The sequence below is a fragment of the Rhinolophus ferrumequinum genome, chromosome 12, assembly GCF_004115265.2.
Source record: "Rhinolophus ferrumequinum isolate MPI-CBG mRhiFer1 chromosome 12, mRhiFer1_v1.p, whole genome shotgun sequence".
Taxonomy (NCBI): domain Eukaryota; kingdom Metazoa; phylum Chordata; class Mammalia; order Chiroptera; family Rhinolophidae; genus Rhinolophus; species Rhinolophus ferrumequinum.
Genome location: NC_046295.1, coordinates 51,913,815 through 51,939,014, shown reverse-complemented (window position 1 = coordinate 51,939,014; position 25,200 = coordinate 51,913,815). Strand labels below are relative to the sequence as shown.

The window sequence follows — 25,200 nt, the reverse complement described above, 5'->3', positions numbered from 1 at the left end:
GGAGCGCGTGCACGCCAACAGGCATGCAAGTGGGTTCAAACAATACCTCCTCGCTGCTCCCCAACTTCTGGGAAAGGGATCCTGGCTCACCCCAACCTTTCTTTCCAGAAGCCCCCTTCTGTCTGTGTCCGGCTACCTCACCTTCATAACGACAGCTCTCATTCCCCGACCCCATTATCTCACACCAATCCCCACTGGGCCCCTTTGCCTTCCAGCATCACCACCGCCACCTTCATTCTTCCTAGCTCCCCACTGTGTCTGCCCCCTATTGGGTTGGTTCCAGGTTGCAGGAGCAGAAGGTAGTCTATGGTCCAGATTTTTAGGGTGTCAGCTAGTGTCCCTTCCTGAGAAAGGTGGCGGAATAGCTACTGACCACTGTCAAGACTTCTGGATCCTTGTGCTAGACAGGCCTTCTAATCCACCTGTTCCAGCCAAGAAAGCAGTCCCAGGCCATGCCTCCCGCAGACCAGCCCACATCAGGGCACCCTGCCTCCCACACACAGCCCAGCCCACATCAGGGCACCCTGCTTCAATGGTGAGTTTTTTATCTCTTGGCATTCCTCTGCAATGGAAAGGGTATCAGACCTGACTAGAGTGAATGTGTGCAATGGTCTGCATCTCCATCCACTTAAGCTGTTTTCTTGGGAGAGAACAGAGAGGGAGGTTGAGGTGGACTGATGAGTTATTTCTGGATAGTGAATAGGTGAGAGGCAGGGTAGCCCTCCGCAAAAGTCAGCCAGAAGTAGTACCTGATCCACTGGGTGACAGGAGTGGGAGTCTTGGAATAAATGGGACTGGAGACTTAGAAGGAAAAACAGAATAAATGCCAAAGTGATTGGCCCTGTGGATAGGACGGGAATACTTGGAACAGGGGTCTCTGGAGTGTGGAAAAATGAAAGAAATCCAGTTTGACCAGGGGCCCGGCCATTAGTACCCAAGAGATGGTCAGCATTAGTCAGAAAGGAGAATTTGAGAGTTTGCATCGGTGGGGAAGGGAATAAATGGATGAGAATCCATAGGAAAAAGGAGTCCTAAAGTAAGCTAGAAGAGAAGAAAATGATACTTCTCCCCAGGGTAGAAGTGAAGGTAGTGTGCTGTAGGTTTTATCAGCAACAGTTTCTCAAACCAGACACTTAGACATTCAAGAATACCAGGAGCAAAAGAAAACCCTGGAGGGAGTTTTTGAAGTAGGTGGCTGGAATGACATGGAGAATGAGTGTCAAAGGGGCAGAATTCTATGCTTAGAAAGAGCAACACTCAACAGAGGCCTTCAGCTGTCCACAGAGCTGCTCAATGGCATTAAAAGTACGTTTATCTATTATGTCTCTAAGCTCTAACACCAGTCACAGTAGTAGCCAGGATTTTCTGAGGGCTATGTGCAGGGGACAGAGCTAAGAGCATTACAAGCACTATCTCATTTAATCCTTAACAACCCTATGAGTTAGTATTACTATCCCAATTTATAGATAAGGAAACAGGTGTAGAGAGATGAAGCAACTTGCCCAAAGTCACAGGGCTCTTAAGTGGAGTCAGAATTTGAATCCAAATAGTCTGACTCTACAACCTATGCTCTTAATCACCCATCTTGAGGTTCTCAAGAACCTGCAGGAAACCCAAAAGAGGATGTCAGAGGATAAATCCCTAAATCCCCATTCCATAACATACGAGGTACCTCTGGGAAACTGGACTGACTCATACCACTAGGGCGTTATACAAGATGTTCCTCTTTGAAAGAACCATCCCCAGATACAGGGAGATCCTGTATCTGCTCTATGTTTAGGGGTGATGAACAATGGACAGTCCATCTCTGGGAGTCCTGTGGAAGAGACCCCCTCCAACCTCTGAGGGGCATCCATGTTTCCAGGATACTTCAAGGAGACCCTGCCCTGGGGTCTGAAACATTCTCCACTCCAGGTGCCCGTTCACTCTCCTGTAGCCTCTGGCCGGCGCACCCTACTGCAGCTCCTCGGTTTGGCTGGGGCACAGGATTAGCCATCCCCAGGAAATGCCTCCCTCCGGTCCAGGCAGGGATCCCAGCATAGCCACCCCTGGAGAGTGTGTGTGTGTACGTGTGGTGTTGTGGGGCGGGGAGGTGGGGGGAGAGCGTGGAATGCTCTCCAGGTCAGGAAGAGATCTGGGGACCACCTGGGGACCCTCACTCCCCCCACCTCCTTGCTGGGGAAGTGCCCAGTCCAGTGCCCCTTCCATGGCCACCTCCCTCCCCCTAGCTATGCGGGGGCATGAATCAGCTCTCACAGCTTGTTAAAGCTAGACCTCTTGTTTTCATGCCCTCACCTCAGGAAACAGAGTTACAGCTTTTCCAGCTCTACTCAGCAGGGGGCCAGGGTCCTCACTTTATAAACATCTCCAAGACTGTGAGAGCAGAGGGCAAGGAGATGGTGTGAGACAGGAGCCCAGGGGAAAAGACAGAAAGTAAGACTCAAAGAGAGAAACAAAGAAAAGCCAAGGAGACAAGACCACAGTAGCCTGAACAGAAGCCAAGAAGGGTCCGAAAGGGCTGTACCGCAGGAATGGCTCTAAGGATGCTCTGGGCTGGACAGGCTAAGGGGATCCTGGGAGGCTGGGGGCTCATCTGCTTGCTGATCTCTCTGCTTCTCCAGCACCCAGGAGTCCACAGCAAGTGCTACTTCCAAGCTCAAGGTAAAGCTGGATAAAGCGTTAGGAAACGACAGGAGCAGAGGGCATTGGGAGGAGGGGGGCTTAGAGATGATCCTCTGTCAGAGTACCCAGACTCCCTCCAGCTCGGAAATAGGAGAGACTAAATATAGGGGTAGCGAGCACTTACTCTCTCTTACTCCAGAATGATTCCGTCTGCCACCACCACTTCCCCACACACTAACATTTCCTGTTCTTCCCTAGCTCCCTGCCACTATGATGGGAAATATTTTACCCTGGGTGAGTCTTGGCTCCGCAAGGACTGTTTCCATTGCACCTGTCTGCATCCTGTCGGTGTGGGCTGCTGTGACACGTGAGTGACCAAAGGTGGCCAGAGAGAATGGCTCTGACATGAGGGACTGAGAGATGGCCAGGGCAAGACTAGATTGCTGTCATGTGAGAATGAACAGGATAGCAGTAAGCCTGGCTGAACCTGAAGGTACCAACAAGAGTGTGAGAGAGTAAGGCTTCAGACCACAAAGGGAGGGAGGAAGGGGTAGATCCAGAGGGAAAATACTCCTGCTGTGCAACGACAAATCCACATCTGGTAGGTGAGAACTTAGCTGGCGGACCAGGGGAAACTAAGGAAAGACATGGGAGGGATGCTGGGAGGGGGGTGTGAGGAAGGATCGCTGCGGCCTTTCACTGTGCTGACCTCTTCCCCATTCTTTGGTTCCCCAGGTCCCAGCATCCCATCGACTTCCCCGCTGAGTGTGAGGTACGACAGGAGGCAGGAACTTGCCAATTCTCCCTGGTGCAAAAATCTGACCCTCGGCTGCCCTGCAAAGGGGGAGGGCCTGACCCAGAGTGGGGCTCAGCTAACACCCCTGTTCCTGGGGCTCCTGCTCCCCACTCCAGCTAAACTCAAATGATCACCCTTCTGCTGACTGCCCACTGCTGCTGCCACTTCCAGGGAAACCACTAGCAGCTGCCAATTTATTCTGAATAAATAAATTAATGCTCCAGCTGAAAGCCTCTCATTGTCCGTGCCATTGGACCCCAGGTGGGAAAAATGGGCCCTACTGTAGTCCAGGTGCTGAGTTCTCAGTATCCTGACGAAAGGAGTGCCATGTAGGCCAGTGTCAGATGGTTATAGTGCTGGTGCTAGGGCCTGGGGCCGCGTATGAGGCCAGGGTCGGGCTTGTAGGCAGCACCTTGATGGGGAGGTCCCAGCTGAAGGTGTCTACGGGCACTTGTTCAGGCCCTGTCCAGGTGACAGTCTCGGGCTGTTGCACAGGTGGCAGGAGCACCAAACCTGGTTCTCGGGATGTTACAAATTCAAAATGCAATCTCCACTTCAGGGACACTGAAAAAATAGACAGAGGCAGAGACATTAGAAGTCAGGAATAAAAGCCAATGACAGGGTGTGGTCAGCAAATGAGCAAAAACCTCTATTCGGGAAGAGGGGGAGAAACTGAAGATCAAGTGTTTCTCTGAAGAAATGTAGTGTGTGAATCAGAAATGGGACAACAAGGACAGCAGTGTTAAGAACTAATAACCCAAGTGTGAGACAGTCACGATGGGAGTGTGAAGTAAAGTTGGTGGGAACCAGACATCAGTGCATCACAGGGTCCCAGTAGGTAGGGCTAGGGAAGGAGATCTGCAAAGCTGGTAAGAGTTTAGGGGTCAGTGCATCTAGGAAACAGTTTGAAGATGTGAGCAAGTGTTAAGGGCCAGAGGCTGGATGTGGGTATGTCTGGGAGTGTGTTAGGAATCAGGATCCATTACACTCCACCTAAGCACAGTATTTTATTCTCTCTCCCCACCTATTTTATTCGCTCTCCCCACCTCCAATAATAATCAGGGTCTCACCGATGGCTGTGCAGAAGCCTGGGGTGGAGCTGAGAGGGATGGGGAGGGAGAAGCTGGTTCTCGTTGTATGTAGGCAGGACTCCTGGTGCCGGGCATGAGTCACATGGGACACAGAAGGGGCACCCCCTGCCCCTCGGCGCCGCTGGTACTCAGGCTGTACACACTCCTCGGTCTGTAAGCTTACTGAAAACTGGGAGCAAGAAAAGTGCACGCTAGTAGGTATTGGGGAGTGCTGACTCTACATGAGGGCAGCCCAACCTCAACCTCAACCTGTTTTACCAAAGAGACCCTACTGACCCTACTATCCACTTCTACATACCACCCCTCTTTATGCAGGCCCTTCCCCTTCACCCTAGCCCTTCAGACCCAGCGCCCCAAAAGCCCCTCTCCCTTCTCACCTGCAAACAAGCTACAGTTCCTTCCCCTAAGTTTAAGGTCCCCACCACGTCCTCGCCGAGTCTGTATACAGATTTGAAGATGCCAAATGTCCCAACTTTTCCTCGACCATCACTGATATTGTATAGATCTGGGGAAAATGGGACACTGTAAGCCTGGAGTCCACACTGGGGAATGTCTAGAGCTAGGAGCCAGAAGCCAAAAGGTGGGGCTGCTTTTCTTTATAATCTGGGGTATCAGTGGATCCTCAGAAGTATATGGCAGTTAGGAGAACCTGCCTCTGAGACAGAAATACTATGAGGGGAATACGGGGTGAGGCATTTGGAAAGGATTCTCACGAAGGCTTCGGCAGGATGTGGCAGCCATGAGGCGCTCCCCAGCCAGCTCAGTTAGCCATGAATCCTTCTTCCCACCTTCATCCTCCTCCAAGAATGGACTGGATGGGGCTACAGCCTCATCCTGGGGAAACCGAACATCCTGAAGGCCTGGAAAGAGAATGAATGGAGAAATAGTGCTCGGCAGGAACAAAGTGCAGAGGTTAGGGTCTTAGACTCCAACCTGAGAGGGCTGAAGGTAAAGGGAGCCACAGCTGAGGTACACATCTCAATCTATTCTCCAGAACCCTCCCTTCCCAACTCTGTTGCACTTTCACTAAGACCAGGAAGCTTCCCTCCAGCCCTTCTCACAAGCTCTCTAAAGATCATTCCTGCTTTGGTGAGGCTCTTCCCCGGCCCTTCCCTCCAGGAACCTTTACTTACCAGTCAACACAAGAACCCTCAGAGGGACCCTGAGTAAAGTGATGGGTGAGTTGACACGCTGGCAGCCAATGGTCAGTTTGTAGACATACTTGACTGACTGACCCCGAAAGGAGGGTGGTCCCTCTATGGGCAGCACTTCGCTGTAGGAGTCTGGTTGGGAAGTAGTAGTCAGGGCAGCCAGAGGCAGCCAGAGAAGTCCTCCCTCCAGGAGCCTCAGAAGGCAATCCAAGGGTGGGAGAAAGTCACTCACATGATTTGGATTCTCCAGGGTCTAGCCTCAGGTCACAGAATAGGATTTTTGGTGGAGTGGAAAGGATACACTGACCCCTCTCACCTAAAAAACATAAGGACTGCACGTTAATGACCTCATTCTCCAGTACTGGATGAGTCTAGCACATCAAGTGGGAGCAGTAAGCACTGCTAACAAAGGGCAGCACACAGTAAGCTACTCCTCTCTTCTTGCTGTGAGGTAGCAACAGTCTCACACCCCCAAAGCAACAATTACATTCCCCCATACCCCCAAATCACAGAGACTATAATGACCCACCCAACGATTTAACAACTTCACCCTTCAGGGACAATTATTCCATTTCTCTAACCTCGGTGTGGTAGAAAGACAGTCTGGCTCTCAGGCTGAACATCTGGCTGACTGGAGTCAGGGGGAGGCAGTGCTACTCGACTCTCACTGGCATGGAATTGGCAGTGGATTTGGGCACTGGCCCAGGCCAGAGCCTCACTATGGGAAGAGGGAAAGGAGGCATCAGAGGGGAGTTCCGACCTCACCAATGCTCTTCCAAACTCCGTACCACATTATCTTAGACCAACATGGTTGAAGTGGCTGTCCTAGGGATCAGGGAATCCAGAATCCCAAAGAGAAACCATTAAACAAATAGAAGCACGCTGTGGGTAAAAAGGGGGAATGGGAGGGGGGAGGGAGGAAAGCAGAAAAAGGGTTATGTCAACCACATCTTCTGTTAAATAGCCCTTTCCTACAGTGAGAGCACCATGAGCAGGAAGGTGGATGTAACTACAAAACAACCTGAACTCTGGCTTAGCACTATAGATACCAAACTTCCTCCCAGAAGGACCACCTTCTTCAGTACCAGCATCCTCACCTGGATGCAGAAGTGGCTGTGGGGGGCAAAGGGTTGGTGACTGTCACCATACACTCCAGCGCTTCCCCCGCCAGAAACACAGGACCTCGGCTCAGCTCTGCTACCACTTCAATCATGGCAGCTCCGGAATCGGATCTAGGAGACCGGGGGTGAGGGGGTCACAGGTCAGTACAATGGCTGGGAGGGTGTCTGAGTGAAGTCTGGGGTTGAGGACCAGGAAGTGGACGGGAGGTACCGGGGGTAGCTGACTCAGTACTGCCTAGGGGGAGGGCGTCGCTCAGGGTCCCAGATGTCCGCGCCTCTCGGCATCAAGTTACTCCCCCTACCCTCCCGGAACCCCAGCCCGGCCTCCGCCCCCCTTCCCTCAAGGTTCCGCGTCCCAGCCCAAGGCCACGGACACCCGTCACCTCGTGCCTCCAGCCCAGGCACCTCGCACGGTCGACACTGGGGGTCTCTGCGCACGGAGACCCGCCCCTTCTGGACTAGGCCAAGTGCGTGGCGGCGTCCGCAGCAGAGGCGGTGCAGCAGAGGCGGGACTTCCCTTCAGCCCCCTCCCATGACCGGGCCCCCTTCCGGCCGGAAGCGCCGGGCTGGCCGGACCGGAAGGGGCTCGAGCGCCGTCGCCTTGGGCCGCCTTCCCACGGCCTGGCCCTTGGGCGCGGGCGCTTCGCCAGACACCGGCCGGCGAAACTCGGCGCCCAACCCTGGGGGGCCTGGTGCTGCGGCAAGAGGACGCGGCTGAGTGTGCCGCGACCTCCCAGGCCGGTCCCGGGGGCGGTGCCTTTCGGGCTGGCTCCCCAGGCTCCTCCCCTTTCCGCGGGCCCAGTAGTCGCCCTTTGGCCAGGCAAGCTAATCATCGCGGCCCAATGACGACGAGGCCCGACCCTTCCCGCCCAGGACCCAGAGAGACGACCAAGAGGGAGCCCGAGGCGGCTTCATTGCTGTCGCCTCTGCCTCCGCTGCAGCAACAGCTCCTGGGTTCCACAGAGACACCTGCTCACCTCTGCTTTCCCCAGCGCCCGGCCCTCCGGGACGGCACCTAACAACCGGCACCCTCATCTGGACTTGGCTGGCGAGTACTTTGTACCAGAAGGCTTGGGACCCGGGACCATCGAGGTCGTGGGGACCCAGGATCCAGGGAACATGGGAACTGGAGTCCCATCCTCGGAGCAAACCAGCTGTGCCAAAGGGGATCCACAGGTTTATTGCTCTGAAGGTGCTGGGGGCACTGAAGCTGTGCAGGTTACTGATTGCGAGAGCCCTGAGGATGGTCGATCCCAAAGTGAGCCGAGCTACCGCAATCCAGAGGACTCTGGGCAGCTGATGGCTTCCTACGAGGGTAAAGCTAAGGGCTACCAGGTGCCTCCCTTTGGTTGGCGCATCTGTCTAGCTCACGAGTTTGCAGAGAAGAGGAAACCCTTTAATGCCAATGACATCTCTCTAAGCAACCTGGTAAAGCATCTGGGCATGGGCTTGAGGTGAGTAGATCGCATTGTCTTAAGTACCTTAGGCTTCACTTTGTTGCAGCACAAGACTTCCAGCGGAGATGGGACAGGTGAGAAAGCAGGCAGGTGCTTGTCCCAGTCAAGGAGTCCCTAACCCCAACATACTCTTAAGGCCGGGTTTTGGAGGGTGAGACCAGGTCACATCTTTTTGCAACTCCCTTTTTCCCGTAACTTTTTTAGGAGGAAAGAGCAGAAACATCTGGGCCTGCAGTCAGCCTTTCCCATATCGGCTCCCTCTCACATACTCCCTCTTTTACAAAGACTGCTCTTTAGAATTAGCTGTACTTTGTGGCAAGGTATAAAAAGGATAGTCTGGCTGTTACAGTACTGACACAATGTTGTTTTATTTGGGAGGGGGAGGTTCTCAACCCCCGATTCCCCTGAGCCGCTGGGGTAGTCTGGGTACCTCATTTAGACACATCACATTACAGTCCCAACATCCAGGAGTTTCTTTCCTTAAGCTTTAGCTCCAGGGAGTGGCAGAGATCCTGCCTGCTCTCAACCCTAAGGAGAGGATGATGAGAAGTGCCATTCACTTTATTCTGGGATACACAGCCCCTGATATAAGAAAAAGCAAAGACCGCTGACCAGAGAGGCACTGTCATAGGTGTTCCCAGGGCTCTTAGTAATAGTGTTCCAGAGCCTGCTGCACTCTTCCCCCCACACTCCCTACCCAAGGGTTGCAGACACCCGAAGAGCTTGTCCTAGGCTGTAGAATTCCTCTACATCCCTCCAGATCCCCACTGAGTTCAAAAACTAGTGATGAGAAGCCCATACCTATGAGTATTAACAGGAACAGGTGGATGTGAGGACAAAAAGCATCACCCTGAAGTCATCCTGAGTCAGTCCACACCATAAACACAGAGCCAGGGAGGGAGGCATAAAGGTTGGGAAACCCAACACTGCCGTCCTCTAAAATAGGGGATCCTTCCCTTTTCCAGTCAGTGCTGTGGGGTTGGGGTGGGGAGTCTGTTTACCTAACCCCAACCCTAGGCAGTGGGAAAGGCCTGGCACTGCCTAGGTATCCATTTCCTCTGCTAGTCCCTGTGGTTGGCTTGTACCAGAGAACAGTCATCCCTCCAGGTTGCTTCTGAAACTGACCTAGCCCAACTTTGACCCCAAAAGCCTTTGGGTCAAAATAGGATCTAGGGCTAGGGTGCTGAGAAAAGCACATTGGGGTGCCTATGGTGGGGACAGTGAGGTCAAAAATAGGTGGGCATCCTAGCCCTTCAGTCTCTATGAGCTGAGTCATAGAGGCCTGAAGTTGAGCTCAGCCCCCTGGACCTTGGCTGCCCATACCTGCATAGGGCGGAGACCACTGACACCAGGCTTTTGGAATGGGATGAGGTCCTGCATGAAGGAGCAAGGAGTGAGACGAGGAAGAATTCTGAATGATAATTCTTAAGTTGGGGCTAAATGATGGAGAAAGCCAAATATGGTAGGAATGACCAGCCGCTAAATTAAGGGAGTGAGAGAAAGACAGACCCTAAGAGAGAGCTGAACTGAGGGTACACTGATCAGAGTTCTCTTGGCCTCAGTGTGGTAAGAACTCAATTGTGATTAATCTCCCTTCCAGACAGTGTCCATTCATTTCAATAAATATTTATTGAGGGCCGGCCTGGTGGCTCAGGTGGTTGGAGCACCATGCGCCTAATGCCAGGGTCGCTGGTTTGATTTCCACATGGGCCAGTGAGCTGTGCCCTCTACAGCTAAGATTGTGAACAATAGCTCTCTCTGGAGCTGGGCGCCATGAGCAGCTGGAGCAGGCTACCATGTGCCGGGTGAGCGGCCGGCAGCCAGCGTGAGCGGCCGGCAGCCAGCGAGAGCTGCTGTGAGCAGCTGACCAACAGCTGGCGACCGACTGCCTCAGCTGGGGGAGCGCAAGACTCATAATACCAGCATGGGCCAGGGAGCTGTGTCCTACACAACTAGACTGAGAAAGAACGGCTTGAACCGGGTGGGGGATTGGGGGAGGCGGAAGAAGGGGGAAAAAATATATATATATATATATGTTTACTGAGCGTTTGTTCTATGCCAGATATTCCTTTGTTCTGCCTATCCCCATATCTTGCATTTCTCCCTCACTTCTCTAATCCCTGCTGCACCCTCCCTCCCTTCACCAATCCTTTCTGGCCTCTAGTTTCAAAGTCCAGTTTCCTCTAAGCTGACAGGGAGGATCTTCTGACTTGCCATCATTTCATCCTTTGTCTTCCCTTCCTCTCCCCCACCCCCAGAAGGTACCCTCCCTATTCTTAATGCACATTTTTCCTCCCCTTGCTCCTGTCCATGGTCATCTCTCATATGCCCCACTGTTTGTAAATTCAGCGAATAGTAATTGAGTGCAGACCATGTGTCCTGCCCTGTGCTTGAAGCTATAAATAATAATCTACTAGTCTTTGTCACTGTCCCTTTCTCCAAGGATGTTAAAGTATGTCAGACTCATGTGAGGAACACTGAAATAACAAGACAGCATTTGATTGGGAATTGAGATAGTGTATGTACAATGATCACACCTGACACAGGTGTTCTATTTTATGGCTTTCCTATTATATCTTTTGCTCTGTCAACCATTCCATGAGGTAGGTAGGTAGGTAGGGCAGGAGGTATCCCCATTGTAGATGAGGAAACCGAGGCTCAGAGGGGTTACACAATTATAATACATGATTACAAGTGTCATGATTGAATAGTGGGTATAAAATAGCTGGGTAGGGAGGAAAGTGGAATTAGGAGAGTCTGGGGTTGCTTAGTGAGGACCCACCCTGAATGGGAATTTGTAGAAAGTTAAGATTAGAAGATGGTCTGGGACAGATGTGAGAACCTTGAATGAAACCCAAACACAATCATATGCCTGTTGGATATAGAGCTGTGACAAGACCAGGAAAATGTTGGGATTTTTAGAAGGCTTTACTGGGGTATTATGAGAGAGCAGAATCACAAAGCTTACAGTTTAAATCCTGAACTTAAAAAGAAAAAGAAATACTCCAAAATGTAAGCACTGGTTATCTAGGGGTGGGATTTTTTTTTCCCCTTCCACCTACTATATTCTACAAATTTTCACCTTTTATAATCAGGAAGAAAAATCAATTTAAAAAGAAAGTTATCCCAGCAGCCCATGCCTATTGTGGCAGGTGGAGGGGTTGTATGTCAGGAAACCATAACTGGCCCTTTCAACACCTCAAACAAAAGCTCCTGGGGTAAGCGAAAGCAGTGGTAGTGGAGTTAGAGGTGAGGAAAGATCAGAAAGCACCTGAGGAGAAGATAGAGGAGAAACAAAGATAGTCCCACACTGTGAGCTCGGGTGAGGAGGAAGATGAGGGGGCCTTGAACTGTAGAGGAGTCGAGAGGGGGAAAGGTTTGGAAGAAAAGGTGATGGATCCTCGGGACAGTTAATGGGAAATCACAGCTGGCTTTGTCCAGAATGGTAGGTGACTGCAGCCTAGAAGGCACCGCCCACTGCTTCTTCTCACACTGCTTCTTGCTCCTCAGGTACTTGCAGTGGTGGTACCGGAAGACCCAGGTGGAGAAGAAGAAACCTTTCATCGATCTCATCAACTCTGTGCCCCTGAGACAGATCTATGGTGAGCTTCATCCCAGCTCTGCCCTGTTCAGACAGGGCCCAGCCTCCAGGTCTACCTCAGAGCTAGGCAAAGAGGCTTCCAGCTTAGGCAAGCTGCACTGCCCTCATCCCCTCAGGGTTTTTTCCCATCTTTATTGAAAATATAATTGACATATATAACACTGTATAAGTTTAAGATGTATAATGTGTCAATTTGATATTCCCCTGGTTTTTAGAGGAACCTAGCTTTATGGTCTAGAGCAGGGGTGTCCAAACTGCGGCCCGTGGGCCAACTATGGTCCGCAATCTATTGTTAATTGGCCCGCAGCAAATTCCAAAAATATATTTAGTTTACTTAAATAAACCAGGTGAGGCAATACGTACTTCACCTCGAGTGAGTGGCCCGGCTGTTTGTGTGTTTTACCTCATATGGCCCTTGGTGAAAAAGGTTGAAAAAAGTTTGGACACCCCTGGTGTAGAAAGTGAGAAATGGGCTTGTCTTCCTTTCCCCGCCCCAGTAACGATCCTGATTCTCTCTCTAGGTTGTCCCTTGGGTGGCATCGGGGGAGGCACTATCACCCGAGGCTGGAGAGGCCAGTTCTGTCGCTGGCAGCTTAATCCTGGCATGTACCAACACCGGACAGTCATCGCTGACCAAGTAAGAGCCAAGAGGTAGAGGAGAGGTCCAGGACAGGACCTCCCCCGGCCAGGAAGGGCCTCTTTGCTAATGGTGGATGTGGCAGTTAGATGTGTACATGGTTCAGTCCAATAAGTTTCTTCAGGAGGCTTTCCACGTGCCCAGCCCTGTGCTAGGATGTACTGTACAAAAGAAACAGAGAGCACATGTTCCTTGAAAAAGTAAACAGCCCTGGCACCCCTCTAGTAAATGCCTGTTAGCTACTTTGAGGCCCTATCTCCACTAGCTGAGCAATACCCAGCCACAGAGAGCAGAGAATTCCCAGGTGACTTAACCTGGTTGAAAGAACATGTAGTAGGACCAGAAGGGAAAACAAAACCAGAAGTCTACAAATGCATGGGGGGAAAAAGATGTATAGAGCACCCACTGCTCACCCTGATTTGCCAGCCATCAGCCAGAGGTCAGCTCCTCTGCTGGTGATCACTCTTCTGGAGGTCTCTCTGGCTGAAGCCCTTCCTCTCCCAGGCATAGATCTCTAGCCTTCTTCCCTTTTCTGAAGCTTCGCTTCTTTTTCCTCTGTTCCTTCATCACACCTGAACCTTGTATTGCCAGAGGCATGGGATCTACCTTTCATCATCTCTCTCTAGTGTCCTCTCATGTTGAGTTGTCCACCAAGTTCCTAGTTCCTGTTTGAGGGATGCCTCCAGCTTTCAGCTCGTCTTCAAAGGAGAAATGACTAGCAGGCCTTGAGTCCAATTAATGACAGCGCCCTTCCTAGTTAGCTGACTGGCCCTGCCCAATGCCCCAAGCTTCCTCTCTGGCTCATCCCTTAGGTATCCCGTGGGGAATGCCTTCCAGAATTGTGACTCTACACTTAAAGTAATTACTGCATGCTTAACATGTGCTAAGCTTTTTGTATAATATTTAATATTTAAAGTCAATCCTATAAGGTTAGTATCATACATGCTGTGCCTATTTTACAGATGAGGAAACTAAGATCCAAAGAGGTTTAGTAACATGCCCAAGGTCACATGGTTGGTAAATGGAAGCACTGGGATTCAGAACCAGTTCTGTCTGCGGTTAAGAACCCCTGGTCTTAACCATTATCTAGTATTCCAACAACATAATTTTAAATTTTTACTAGGGGAATAGGACTTGGAGAAAATGGAGACTGTGAGACCACATCAGTGCCAAAATGAGAGGGACAGATAGTACACTAAGAAAAAAGGGACACTGCTGCAGACTTTGCCCATTCTCTCCCTACACGTGCCAGCTCTGCCTGACTCTGAGGTGGAGTCATAGGTGGAGAGGGGGACCTCAGTGAACTAGAGGGTCCCTGCCCTCAGAGAACCCATAGAGCAATCAGAGAGTCAGAATGTAAATAAATACATTGTAACATGCTAGACTAGAGGGGTAGGGGGACACACAGGAGAATGACTCACTGCTTGAGGAGAGGCGATGGCGTTTGACTTAGGCCTTGAAGGATGGGGTGTTTCATCAGAGGGAGAATGAGCATGAGCAAAGGCATGGAGGGGGACCTGTGGTGTGCTCAATGTGATTATTGAGTGTCTGATATGACCAGAATATCGGTGCTTGAACAGGTAATGAATCTGATGGGTAGGGAGAGGCCAGATCAAGAAGACCTTGAAGACCTTGAAAGTAGAATTTAAACTTTAGCCTGAGGGCCATGGGGAGTCACTGAAACATTATAAACACAGATTAACGTATCTTCATATGTCTGTAAGAAAGATCCTTCTGATACCTAAATGAGTAGAGGCAGAGGGTAAAAGCAGCGATGGTTAGGGTTTGGGTTAGGGCAATAAGACCACAGTAGTGAGAAGCGCGAGGAAGCCTGGGAGATGGATGGAGAAAGAGGCAGGAGTTGGTGGCGACTCACTGAGCTTGTGGGAAAGGCCTGAGCCAGGGATGAGTGAGGCTGTTACTATGGTAACTAACCATTGCAGGCTCTGGAAGAGGAGGAGCTACTTTAAGGGGAGGGAGACTAGTTTGAGGTGCCCGCGGGTTACCCCGTTCTAGCCTGTCTTCCTTCTTGGTTTAGTTCACAGTGTGCTTGCGTCGGGAAGGGCAGACTGTGTACCAGCAAGTCCTGTCCGTGGAGCGCCCAAGTGTCCTGCGCAGCTGGAACTGGGGCCTGTGTGGGTACTTTGCATTCTACCATGCCCTCTATCCCCGAGCCTGGACTGTCTATCAGCTTCCTGGCCAGAATGTCACCCTCACCTGCCGCCAGATCACACCCATCTTGCCCCATGACTACCAGGTGAGATTCCCCTCCTGTGTTTCCTCCATTGTCTTCCCCTCCCTGGGATCTGTCTGTGCTGGAAATTCCATGACCTATGAAAGAAGGGGTTGGAGGTTGAACATCACGCTGGTTTCCCAGGACTGCCGCCCAGCTGGTCTTCTGTCTCAGGGTAGACAGCCTGCCTAGGAATGGGGGGAGATGCAAGTGGGAGACAGAGAATGAATATATGGGTTCTGAGTCAGGTCCTTGATGCCAGGTATTGACCCTGGGGGAGCAGGCCCAGGAGGCGCTACGCTGGGAACATCTGAGTCTGATGTTTTGCTCCCAGGACAGCAGTCTGCCTGTAGGAGTCTTTGTGTGGGATGTGGAAAATGAAGGCGATGAAGCCCTGGATGTGTCCATCATGTTCTCCATGCGGAACGGACTAGGAGGTGGCGATGATGCCCCAGGGGGTTTGTGGAATGAGCCCTTCTGTCTGGAGCGTGACGGGGAGACCGTGCGGGGGCTGCTGCTGCATCATCCAGCCCTTCCAAACCCCTACACCACGGCTGTGGCTGCACGGCGCACGGTACGGGGCAGCCGCCTGGACCTCAGCCCGGGACCCCCCCTCAGCCTGGTCCGAGCCCCGCCCCCACCTCCCATCCCACAAGTGTCTTCTTCGTTTCCTCAACTCCCGAGTCCCACCCTCCCCACAGCCCTTAAGCCTCTAGAACTTGGAGGTGGGAACATGTAACAGGACCTCGAGTGTTTGTCAGAAGCCAGTGTACTTGCGGCGCTTCCCCTCACAGTCTTTGGCCCCTCAACAGGCAGACACGACAGTAACCCACTTCACAGCCTTTGACCCTGACAGCACTGGGCAGCAGGTGTGGCAGGATCTACTTCAGGATGGACAGCTGGACTCCCCCGCTGGTGATCGGGGGTCTCACAGGGAGGTGGTGGGAAAGAGGTTGTCCCTGTTTCAGGAGCAAGGTGGGAGGCCTGGTAAATGACCAGGCCTTGTTCCCACGTTAGGGATCCTGGGGCTGAAGGACTATCTGTGCTGATTCCTCTTGTGCTTCTCAGGCCGAAGCAACCCCTCGCAGAAAGGGGTGGGAATCGCTGGGGCTGTGTGTGTTACAAGCAAGCTACCACCTCGAGGCCAGTGCCGCCTGGAATTCTCACTGGCTTGGGACATGCCCAGAATCATGTTTGGAGCTAAGGGCCAGGTCTACTGCAGGTGAGCGGACTGAGAGTACAGGGATCCAAGGTGCTAGGGCTCCGATCTAGAGCCCATGTTCTCACCCTCCCCTTTTTGTTCCCATCGCAGGCGGTACACGAGGTTCTTTGGCTCAGAAGGTGATGCAGCACCCGCCCTTAGCCACTATGCACTGTGCCGATACGCAGATTGGGAAGAGAGAATCTCCGCTTGGCAGAGCCCAGTATTGGATGACAGGTGCCAGTGGGGCCCATCTCTTGCCTTTCTCCCAGGCACTCAACACTCCAACTAGGACTCCTTGAATCACTGTCCACCCATCAAAGTCTGCAGAGTTGGGCTGGGATTCACCTGATGCCCCCACTCTGCTGAACCCCAGAATCCTTCCTTTCTTGGAAGGTCCTCACTTGTAAACCGTCATCTCCTCCTGGCTCCCCAGATCCTTGCCTGCCTGGTACAAATCTGCACTGTTCAATGAACTATATTTCCTGGCTGATGGAGGCACAATATGGCTGGAAGTTCCTGAGGACTCCCTACTGGAAGAGCTGGGGGGGAACATGTGTCAGCTCCGCCCCACCCTACAGGAGTACGGTCGCTTTGGCTACCTTGAAGGTGTGGGCTCCTGATGGGCCATGGCGTGGCAGGCTGTGTCTGTAAGGCCAGGGAGTGCCCTACCACCAGGCAGAATGATGGGTCTTACCTACCCCAAGGTATTGGTTGGGATGAGGCGGGTAAGAGGCAGGTGTGCAGTGTAACAGTGCCCCATCTTCAACTCTGGAGGACAAGCTAGGGAGGGGCATGTGAAGGGGAAGCAGGAATTCTGGCAACCGTGTCTCCCTCATTCCTCCAGGCCAGGAATACCGCATGTACAACACATACGATGTCCACTTCTACGCTTCCTTCGCCCTCGTCATGCTCTGGCCCAAACTCGAGCTCAGCCTACAGTACGACATGGGTGAGCGTCTCTTCTGTGCCCCTTCTACCCTCTTAGCTCCCCAAACCCCTTAACTTTTGTCCCTCAGATTGTCTTTTCCCCTTTCCCCCAAAACATATCTACATCCTGTTTATTGTTTCCCCTCTGGGGTCATCCATATCTGTATGCCCCACCTCAAGCCTGCCCATTCCCTGCCCCCCAATTTCTGTGTCTGCTCCCCCAGCTCTGGCCACACTCAGGGAGGACCTGACATGGCGACAGTACCTGATGAGTGGGGTAATGGCACCTGTGAAAAGGAGGAACGTCATCCCCCACGATGTTGGAGATCCGGGTAAAAGTCCCTCCACCTCAACTTGCCTCCTTCAACTTGTGCCCCCTCTACCCTAAGCACCAACGCACATGAACCAAGTTCCCTTCCCTCCCACAGATGATGAGCCGTGGCTCCGGGTCAATGCCTATGTGATCCATGATACTGCGGACTGGAAGGACCTGAATCTGAAGTTTGTGCTGCAAGTGTATCGGGACTATTACCTGACGGGTGACCAGGGCTTCCTGAGGGACATGTGGCCTGTGTGTTTGGTAAGGGATGCACGTACAGTGGCCGGTGTGCCAGTGGCATGACTGGTGTTTGGGGAGAGCCCAGCTGGCTACTGTCTTTCCTTAGTACCTTGGTCCCTCTCTAGGCCGTGATGGAGTCTGAAATGAAGTTTGACAAGGACCAAGACGGACTCATTGAAAACGGAGGCTATGCAGACCAGACCTATGATGCCTGGGTCACCACAGGCCCCAGGTTGGGGGGTAGAGATTTCCAGGGGACCTGAGGTGGGGAGCTGGGAACCAAGGCATCGTGGGCTCAAGGAATAGTGACCCATTGCCTGTTGTATTGCATGTGAGTGGCTGGAGCTGCCAGTCTGACCCCTAAACCTGTGTCCCTGATCAGTGCTTACTGTGGCGGACTGTGGCTGGCAGCTGTGGCTGTGATGGTCCAGATGGCTGCTCTGTGTGGGACACAGGACGTCCAGGACAAGTTTTCTTCCATCCTCAGACGGGGCAAGGAAGCCTATGAGAGACTGCTGTGGAATGGTGAGTCGAGGGATTTTAAGGAGTCTTAAGACAGCTATGGGGACCAAGGAGCCTGAACTTTGTACTTCCTCCACTCCAGGCCACTATTACAACTATGACTGCAGCTCTCAGCCTCAGTCCTGCAGCATCATGTCTGACCAGTGTGCTGGCCAGTGGTTCCTGAGGGCCAGTGGCCTGGGAGAAGGAGACACTGAGGTGAGACAGACTAGGAGGAGGAACCAGAAACGTGGGTTTTTCTTGGAGGTGCGAAGTAAGTTTAAGAGACTGTTTCTGCCTTTGCCCCTCTAGGTATTTCCTTCTCCACACATAGTCCGTGCTCTCCAAACTATCTTCAAGTTCAATGTCCAGGCCTTCGCAGGAGGGGCCATGGGGGCTGTGAATGGGATGCAGCCCCATGGTGTTCCTGACAGATCCAGTGTCCAGTCTGATGAAGTCTGGGTGGGCGTGGTCTACGGGCTGGCAGCTACCATGATCCAGGAGGTAATGCACTCCCTTCCCCATCTCTCCACCGTCTATACCTTGGCCCAGCACACTTCCTCAGCCATCAAACTTTTTACAGCCTAACCCAATGCCATCTTACCTCCCCAGAAAGCTTCCCCCTTTTCCCTGGCATGCATTCCATCTCCTGCCTTCAGTCTTCTGCCTGTGGGTCAAGTTTATCTCCCCCACTAGTAGGGAACTGCCTGAGGGCAGGGACCCCTTTGTATCCATCTGTCCAGCTGAAGTGGTTATTCAGGGGTTGCCAACTAATGTGACCACCATCTCTCCTCACAGGGCCTGACCTGGGAAGGCTTCCGGACGGCTGAAGGCTGCTACCGTACTGTGTGGGAGCGCCTGGGCCTGGCCTTCCAGACTCCTGAGGCATATTGCCAGCAGCGGGTGTTCCGCTCTCTGGCCTACATGCGGCCATTGAGTATCTGGGCCATGCAGCTAGCCCTGCAGCAGCAGCAGCATGAAAAGGCCTCCAGGCCAAGAGCCGAACAGGGCACAGGACTAAACACAGGGCCTACACTCGGACCAAAGGGAGCCATGGCCAACCCGAGCCCAGTGTGAGCCCTCTGAACTGTGGGAGGGAGGATCTAACAGCTCAGCCTCTAGCCTCGCCTTTCCTCCTTCGCCTCCCATCTCCTGCAACCCTGAGCCACCAGGACAATCATGCCCCTTCCCTTCTCCCCACCCAACCACGCCAGTAAAGAGGGGTTGAGGGTGACCCAAGCATCAGAATCACTTATTTATTTCTTTCCTCACCCTATCCCCTCACTGCATGAAATGTTCAAGGAGGTAAGTTCATCCTCCCAGGCCCATTCACAGGGTGATAGGCATCCATGGGTACAAATAAAAGACCCAGAAAGTTGGTTAAGTGTGGTGTGTTTGAGCCCTCAGGCTTCCTGACAGGGCACAGGAGCTGAGACCAGCCCTCTCCCGTTCTTTTTCATTTGGACACGACTGGAGGCATCAGGCCTCACAACTAGCCTGAGTATCTGCCCTGCAAGATAACAGATACGGGGCTATGGGTTGGGAGCCATCCCATCTCTCTCGTGTGATTTGCATGCAGGGAAAGGATGGGACCAGGGCAGGAGGACTCTGAGAAGGGGCCAGGGAGTGGCAACTTCAGGGAAGGCTCTGTGCCAGGAGCCTGAGGCATGTAGAACAGGCAGCAAGAGTTGCCAGGAGCCTGGAGCTCGTCGTATGAGCTGTCCTTCGGTACCGCCGACTGCAGGGCAGGCAGCTCCAGCTGGTGAGGGTCCTCACTAGGGAGGGCACGAAGCTGGCGGGATAACACTGAGGAGACAAAGACTCTTCAGGAGCAGGCCAGGCTTTCCCCCCCAGACTCCCCTTAATGGTATCAAGCCTCTCACCTCCGTGCTCAGCTGGCAGGCTCCCCCTTGCGTCCGAGGAGTACATAGCAGGTACAAGGAGGAGACAGAAGGAGAACAGTAGGACCTGGAGCACAGGAAAAGGAGATGAAGAAGGGCTCTGGATTGTACCCGTGTCCCTGCCACCTGAGAGAAAAGGATCTCTTCTTCCATCACCGTCCTCACCAAGACACAGGAGCTGCTGCTGCTGGTTTTGTTTGATATCTGAATCACCATGGCCTGGAGTCGCCTTAACTGATCCAGGAGAGACCTAGGACAGAGGACAGTGAGCAGCCTGTCACCTGGCACCTGAGACACAATGAAACCCTCCTATAAAGGCCACCCCTCCATCTGTGCACTAGGTCCTCTTTGTTTTTTTTTAAGCAGGAGAAAATGTTTAATAACGTATACCCCATGTATACACGAGACCCAGAAGCTCTAACTCGCTTGTTTTTTGTCCTATTTTTGCAAATAGGACATTTTGTCCTCTCTGTGGACAAAATGCCTGAAGTTCCTCATTAAAACAAATACACACCTCTGCCCTGCCCTGACTTAAACTCTTGCAAAGTCAGTGGTTCTATACTGCCTAAGTAGCTATGCACATAAACCTCACCAGGCAGCCTACATTCTCTCCCTTCTGTCCCAACTCACCTATGTTAGGATTCCAGCCAGACTAACCTGTGCTGTGTTCTCTCTCCCTAAAATGTTCCCCCCCCCGCCCCCCCCCCCCCCCCGAATCCTATCTACTACCAAATGCCATCTGCCCTGTGAGGTCTTTCTTACTCCCTCCTTTTGTCTTTCTTGATACTTAACTCATCCTTAGTTACTTGTGAATTTAATCCCCATTACTGTGAGCGTCTTAGAATCAGACCCACTAAAGGCCATACACCAGACCTTGCATGTGGGAGCTGCCCAGTTGGAAATCAAATGTAGAGCAGGGAAAAGAGTGAAAGCTCATTAAATGGGAGGGATGAGAAGAGACTGAGGTTAGTTGCTTACAGATTCTGTTCTTCCAGGAGCTGTACTTTGTTCTGTAGCTCCAAATTCTGGGCTGTGTATTTCAAGACCCTGGGGGAATAACAGGGATGTGGGGATATGGCCTGTATCCTCCCTTCAAAAACATATCACTTCCAGCTACTTCTGTTCCACCCACCCCAGAGCCCCTCTCCTGTTTATACCTGCTCTCTAAACTCCCCAGGTACACCTTCTTCTTCCTGCGGCTCTCTTGAGCAGACTTTTTATTGCGAATCTTCCTCCGCACTCGTTTCAGAACTTGTTCCTCCATCTGAGATAATACAGGGAAAAGGGGTATCATCACAGAACACTGGACCAAAGAGTTGGAAGGCAACTGAGTAATCTTGCCAATGCACGAATCCCTTCTACAGCTTCCTTGACCAGTAGGCACTTGGCTTCTGGCTAAATGCCTCTGAGGACTAGGTGTTAACACCCTCATAAGCCAGACTATTTTTAACAATTTTATTAATTAAAATTAATCTTCCCTATCCTGAGCCAGTATCTGCTTCGATAATTCTATCCATTGGACTTACCTCATACCTAATCTCGGGAGCTATACAGAACAAATGGTCTTCAGCTATTTTAAGACACTCAACATTTCCTCCAAGCAAAGATAAATCTGGGCAACTTTTTTGGGGGGTGGGATAAAATATTTAACTCATCATCTTACCTCCTCAGGATGGACTGTGTCCTTTTACTCCTTTTACTATCTGTCAAAGATCTGGACTCAAAACTTGGCACTAGGATATGCTCTGACCAGTATAAAGGAGAGCAAGATAGTCACTGCCCTTCTAGAGGAAATACCTCTATTGATACAGCCTCCAAACCCCATTCACTTTCTTAGTGACCATATCACACTGCTGACTCATCTTGTACTTTTAAGAAACTCTTTTAACCTTTCTGTCAATGAACATTGATCTCATCACAGTATCACAATATTATGCTTGCGAGACTGCCACCCATTGCTTCTTGAAACTTAAAACTCAAGATTTTACGTTTATTCTTGTTATACTACTAAGTCCAGTCTTGAACTCTAAAACTTAATTCGACCTTTCAGCTAGATAGATATGGTAATCCACCTAGTGAAATCTAAATGTCAGAGCCCCTTGCTTGCACAGTCCTTTCCAAGTCCCTATACTAACTAATGCACTGGTAATTTTGAATTCTTTCCTACAAAGAATACCAAAATTTGTGTAAGCCCCACAAAACCAGGATCTGCCCCTGCATCCAGTATATAACTACATCCCCCGGCTTCCTATTAGCAGCAAATTTGCTTAATTTCTCACTTTCGTCCTTTAGTAAGTTACTGATGAAAAATTAACAGAATTGGACTACTTGGGACTCAATCCTCACCCCTCCAGTCTTTGATCCACCACTGGGAGTCTTACCTTAGTGAGAGGAAATGTCTCTGGCAGAGTAAGCCCCTCCTGCTCCAATAGCCTCTTTTCCTCATCTGTCAGTATCAGCCTAACAATCTCCTGGGGTTACAGAAAGGTGGGAGGCAGAGTCACAAGGGAGCATGTCAGAGAGGAATGAGGAATCCTGTCTGCAATGTGGGAATAATGTGCAATGTGGGAATAATCCTCCAGTAAACAAAGTACCTGTTCTGCGGGCTCCTCCACATGTAGGGGTGTCATCTGGGCCTCCTCTTTTCCAGAACTCCCACTATCTGCAAAAGGGAAAGTGAATAGCCAGGTTCATGAGTCCCTTCCTCCCCTCAAAATTCACTTATTTCAGACTCACCTAGATCTATAGAAACATGTTCCTGTGGGAGAGAATAGGTGTGGTCATGATGGACCAGACAGGGATTCGAGCTGTTGAGAACGTTCGACGATGCTGGGAAACTCGTCAGGCAGCTCAGGAAATCCTCTACATCCCAATCGCTCAGTGCCTGAACAGGATTCAAATTAACAGGCCTTGACCTACCACCATCCTCAAGAACACCCCGCCCCCCACCTCCCGGGCTCAGAGCCCCCGCCCACCTCGGAAATCGGCAACTCCCAGTCCAGTGGAGCCTCGAAGGACGCATCGGACGCCACCCCCAAATCTCCATTTTCCTCTAGTAGTAAGGCCAACAGGTCCTGGTCACCCGGGTCCAACGCCAAATCCATATGGGCCACCTACAGAAAGAATGGGCACAAGCGCAGGAGTTCACCCTTCCACCCGGCCCCATGCACGACCCTCACCGATTGTGAGTCAGCCCCACCTATCCGCTAGTCCCTATTCGGCCGGCTTTCCCCGTAGCTACTAGTCGTAGCTCTCAAACAAGACCCGCCACCGAGACTCGGTTCTCCGCAGCTTCCAACACAACGGAAGTGACACGCCTACCCCAAAGCATCCCGGGACTTAAAGTTCTCTCTAAACGCGGAAGTGGCTTAGGTGCCGCGCCACGTCCCGGGAGCTATGCAAATACAGGGGAGGTCCCTGCTGCTTCCTCACACCCTGAGGGCGGGCATTCTGGGGAGCCGGCGCCGCCTTTGCCCCAAGCTAGAATAAGGAAGGATCAGACTCCAAAGGAACTGCGGTGCAGTTCGGCCGTTTCCCCGGGACTGCGCCGCACCCTTGCTTCCTGCGGGGGAGGGCCAGACGGTCTTCAGCGCGCTCCCGAGCATCGAGAGCTGGGGCCAGAGCAGCTTCCTGCCGTCCCCCGCAACCATAGAGCGCGGGCCCAGGGCGCCGCCCGCGGGTGGGGGACGTTCCAGGGACGGAAGTGGCCGAGAGTGCCGAAGGGAGGGCGAGGCCGGAGCCCGAGAGCCATCGGGAGAACAGACGGGCTAGCGGGCCAGCGGGCGGGGCACAAGCCGGGCAGCTCAGGTAGGCTGGACTGGGCCAAGGGGGAGTCTCAAGGTGGGGCCTCGAGGCCAGGCCGGGGAGGCGGGTGGGCAGGCGGGGCCCCTAACTCTCCTGCGTCTCCTGTTTCGGGTCTTGTTGGAGGGGTCAGCGTCCAGTGCATCCGGGGTTGGGCTCGGAGTTAGGTAGGCCGTTTTGCGGGAGCCAGGCCCTTCCTGGGAGCAGTCTTCTGTCTGGGATAGGTTTTGGGGAGGATGAGAAGTAGGGTGGTAGTGAGGTGCAGGGTGGGGATCGGCTTTTGAGGTTAGCTGCTAGGAAAGCGTTGGGTGAGTTTGGGATTAGGTGAAATTAGATTTAGGAATCAGGTTAGCTTTAGGAGTTATAGAGCCAGGGTTGAAATTTATAGTTATTAGCCTGAGCCAGGTCCCTTTTATATAGATAAAGTTTGGATTAAGGTCATTATTTTGTTTTCTAGGATGGCCAGAGTAAGTCAAAATTAGAGTTCAGGGTCAACAACAGGAATTAGGTTAGAAGTTCAGTTTCAGGGATTAGAGAACCGTGGCGTATTAGGGTCAAACAGTGAAGGGATGGGTCAGGAATCAACTGACAAATGAGCTATAGGTTTAGGAGTCAACATTTACGGTTAAGGTCAGAGGATCTAGTGCTAAAGGTAAAAATTCTATCAATATTAGGGATCAGGGATTGGATACAGGTATCTTCCCAGGAAGGGATGAATGTCAAAACCGGTATTGGGAAACAGGAAACAAATTAGGGTCAAGGTTAATATTAGAAATTAGGGGCAGTTTTAGAGGTGGTGGTTGAGGTTAGGGTAGTGACTTCAAGCAGGTAAAAGTTACAACATTGGCAGTAGGTGGATGTCCTTGTTTTGCGGTGGTGAAGTCTCTTTTTCCTATGTAGTTGCAGGGGCTTCTTTGACCTAGAGAAATGACAAACTAATTTCACGCCATAGTTCTGGACTTCAGCTAGAATTGCAGGCATCTGGGATTCCACCTTCTTTATTCTACTCTCTAAGCCAAAGGCTCTTGCTATGGCCACCACATTTGAGAGGCAGGGGTTCCCAGACTATGTTGTTTACAAGATAGGAGGTGGGAGACAGGTCAAGGCCTAGTCATAAGTGGGGGACCGCCTAGGGGAGAAGGGACGGGTGACTAAGAGGGAAGTAGAGCAAGGAGACACTGTTGCCAAGGGAAGAAAGGGATGACTGAATCCTCTCAAAGTTCAGCCCCACTGCCTCCTATTTCCTTCATTATCTAGATATTAAGCCCTCCTCTCCAACTCTTCTCCCTGGCCCTGCATTTCACACTCTTCCTGCATATTCCTTTACAGAATACTTACCTTGCCTTTAATTCTCCCATGTTCATCTTACCATCCATTCCTAGCCTCAGGTCTGCCTCCCTTCCTACCTGTTAATCTACACATCCTACCTTAATTTACCTTCACCCAAATCCGAGCTTTCCCATTATTTTACAGCACTCTCCCACCATTTTCACCCACTCATTCACCTGTATACCTCTTAGTCATTTGCTGAATACCCCACCCCCAGCCCAACACAACTGGCAAGTACCCCTCATCCCTGCTATGTGCCATTCCCTGAT

The 25,200-nt window shown here is 51.8% G+C and overlaps 5 protein-coding genes across 6 annotated transcripts in view; 3 read left to right on the top strand and 2 right to left on the bottom strand.

The window, feature by feature from the left end:
- Window positions 1–506: 506 nt before the first annotated feature.
- MSMP (microseminoprotein, prostate associated) lies at window positions 507–3,646 on the top strand. Its single transcript, XM_033121970.1, has 3 exons — window positions 507–2,661; window positions 2,881–2,989; window positions 3,358–3,646. The coding sequence occupies exons 1-3, from the start codon at window positions 2,532–2,534 to the stop codon at window positions 3,536–3,538; spliced, it is 420 nt and encodes a 139-aa protein (XP_032977861.1). The 5' UTR covers window positions 507–2,531; the 3' UTR covers window positions 3,539–3,646.
- On the bottom strand, window positions 3,561–7,644 carry RGP1 (RGP1 homolog, RAB6A GEF complex partner 1). Its single transcript, XM_033121968.1, is given in 10 exon segments — window positions 3,561–3,982; window positions 4,489–4,678; window positions 4,887–5,014; window positions 5,223–5,369; window positions 5,643–5,792; window positions 5,893–5,976; window positions 6,242–6,378; window positions 6,758–6,892; window positions 7,165–7,304; window positions 7,306–7,644. Coding segments are annotated over 10 exon segments (1,644 nt in total). The 5' UTR covers window positions 7,615–7,644; the 3' UTR covers window positions 3,561–3,758.
- Window positions 7,296–19,276, top strand: GBA2 (glucosylceramidase beta 2). The gene is made up of 17 exons (XM_033121967.1): window positions 7,296–8,235; window positions 11,749–11,840; window positions 12,361–12,476; window positions 14,515–14,733; window positions 15,044–15,283; window positions 15,522–15,624; window positions 15,778–15,931; window positions 16,022–16,147; window positions 16,347–16,519; window positions 16,758–16,862; window positions 17,065–17,172; window positions 17,269–17,420; window positions 17,525–17,631; window positions 17,782–17,924; window positions 18,004–18,119; window positions 18,213–18,404; window positions 18,699–19,276. The coding sequence occupies exons 1-17, from the start codon at window positions 7,901–7,903 to the stop codon at window positions 18,975–18,977; spliced, it is 2,760 nt and encodes a 919-aa protein (XP_032977858.1). The 5' UTR covers window positions 7,296–7,900; the 3' UTR covers window positions 18,978–19,276.
- CREB3 (cAMP responsive element binding protein 3) lies at window positions 19,143–23,119 on the bottom strand. The gene is made up of 10 exons (XM_033121969.1): window positions 23,001–23,119; window positions 22,777–22,914; window positions 22,538–22,685; window positions 22,396–22,463; window positions 22,183–22,272; window positions 20,959–21,065; window positions 20,780–20,848; window positions 19,967–20,051; window positions 19,784–19,868; window positions 19,143–19,706 (listed from the first exon to the last, which is right to left on the bottom strand). Exons 2-10 carry the CDS (start codon window positions 22,903–22,905, stop codon window positions 19,393–19,395), a joined length of 1,095 nt encoding a protein of 364 aa, XP_032977860.1. The 5' UTR covers window positions 22,906–22,914; window positions 23,001–23,119; the 3' UTR covers window positions 19,143–19,392.
- A 219-nt stretch (window positions 23,120–23,338) lies between these two features.
- Window positions 23,339–25,200, top strand: part of TLN1 (talin 1) — a 31,700-nt gene continuing 29,838 nt past the window's right edge. The window contains exon 1 of one of the 2 annotated variants that reach the window (XM_033121966.1): window positions 23,339–23,608. The gene's annotated coding sequence lies outside the window, so the exon portion shown is untranslated. The remainder of the gene's footprint in view (window positions 23,609–25,200) is intronic. The other variant, XM_033121964.1, reaches the window with a different exon arrangement.

Excerpts from the sequence above, each read along its gene's own strand:
- CREB3 (XM_033121969.1), bottom strand. The coding sequence starts at position 22,905 with ATGGATTTGGCGTTGGACCCGGGTGACCAGGACCTGTTGGCCTTACTA. Across the intron at positions 21,066-22,182 it reads AGACATTTCCTCTCACTAAG|ATGGAGGAACAAGTTCTGAA; the intron begins GTAAGACTCCCA and ends GTATTATCTCAG. Across the intron at positions 20,849-20,958 it reads CTGGGGAGTTTAGAGAGCAG|GGTCTTGAAATACACAGCCC; the intron begins GTATAAACAGGA and ends TTATTCCCCCAG.
- GBA2 (XM_033121967.1), top strand. The coding sequence starts at position 7,901 with ATGGGAACTGGAGTCCCATCCTCGGAGCAAACCAGCTGTGCCAAAGGG. Across the intron at positions 16,148-16,346 it reads AGCCCAGTATTGGATGACAG|ATCCTTGCCTGCCTGGTACA; the intron begins GTGCCAGTGGGG and ends CTGGCTCCCCAG. Across the intron at positions 16,863-17,064 it reads CAGCCTACAGTACGACATGG|CTCTGGCCACACTCAGGGAG; the intron begins GTGAGCGTCTCT and ends CTGCTCCCCCAG.
- MSMP (XM_033121970.1), top strand. The coding sequence starts at position 2,532 with ATGGCTCTAAGGATGCTCTGGGCTGGACAGGCTAAGGGGATCCTGGGA. Across the intron at positions 2,662-2,880 it reads GTGCTACTTCCAAGCTCAAG|CTCCCTGCCACTATGATGGG; the intron begins GTAAAGCTGGAT and ends GTTCTTCCCTAG. Across the intron at positions 2,990-3,357 it reads GGTGTGGGCTGCTGTGACAC|GTCCCAGCATCCCATCGACT; the intron begins GTGAGTGACCAA and ends TTGGTTCCCCAG.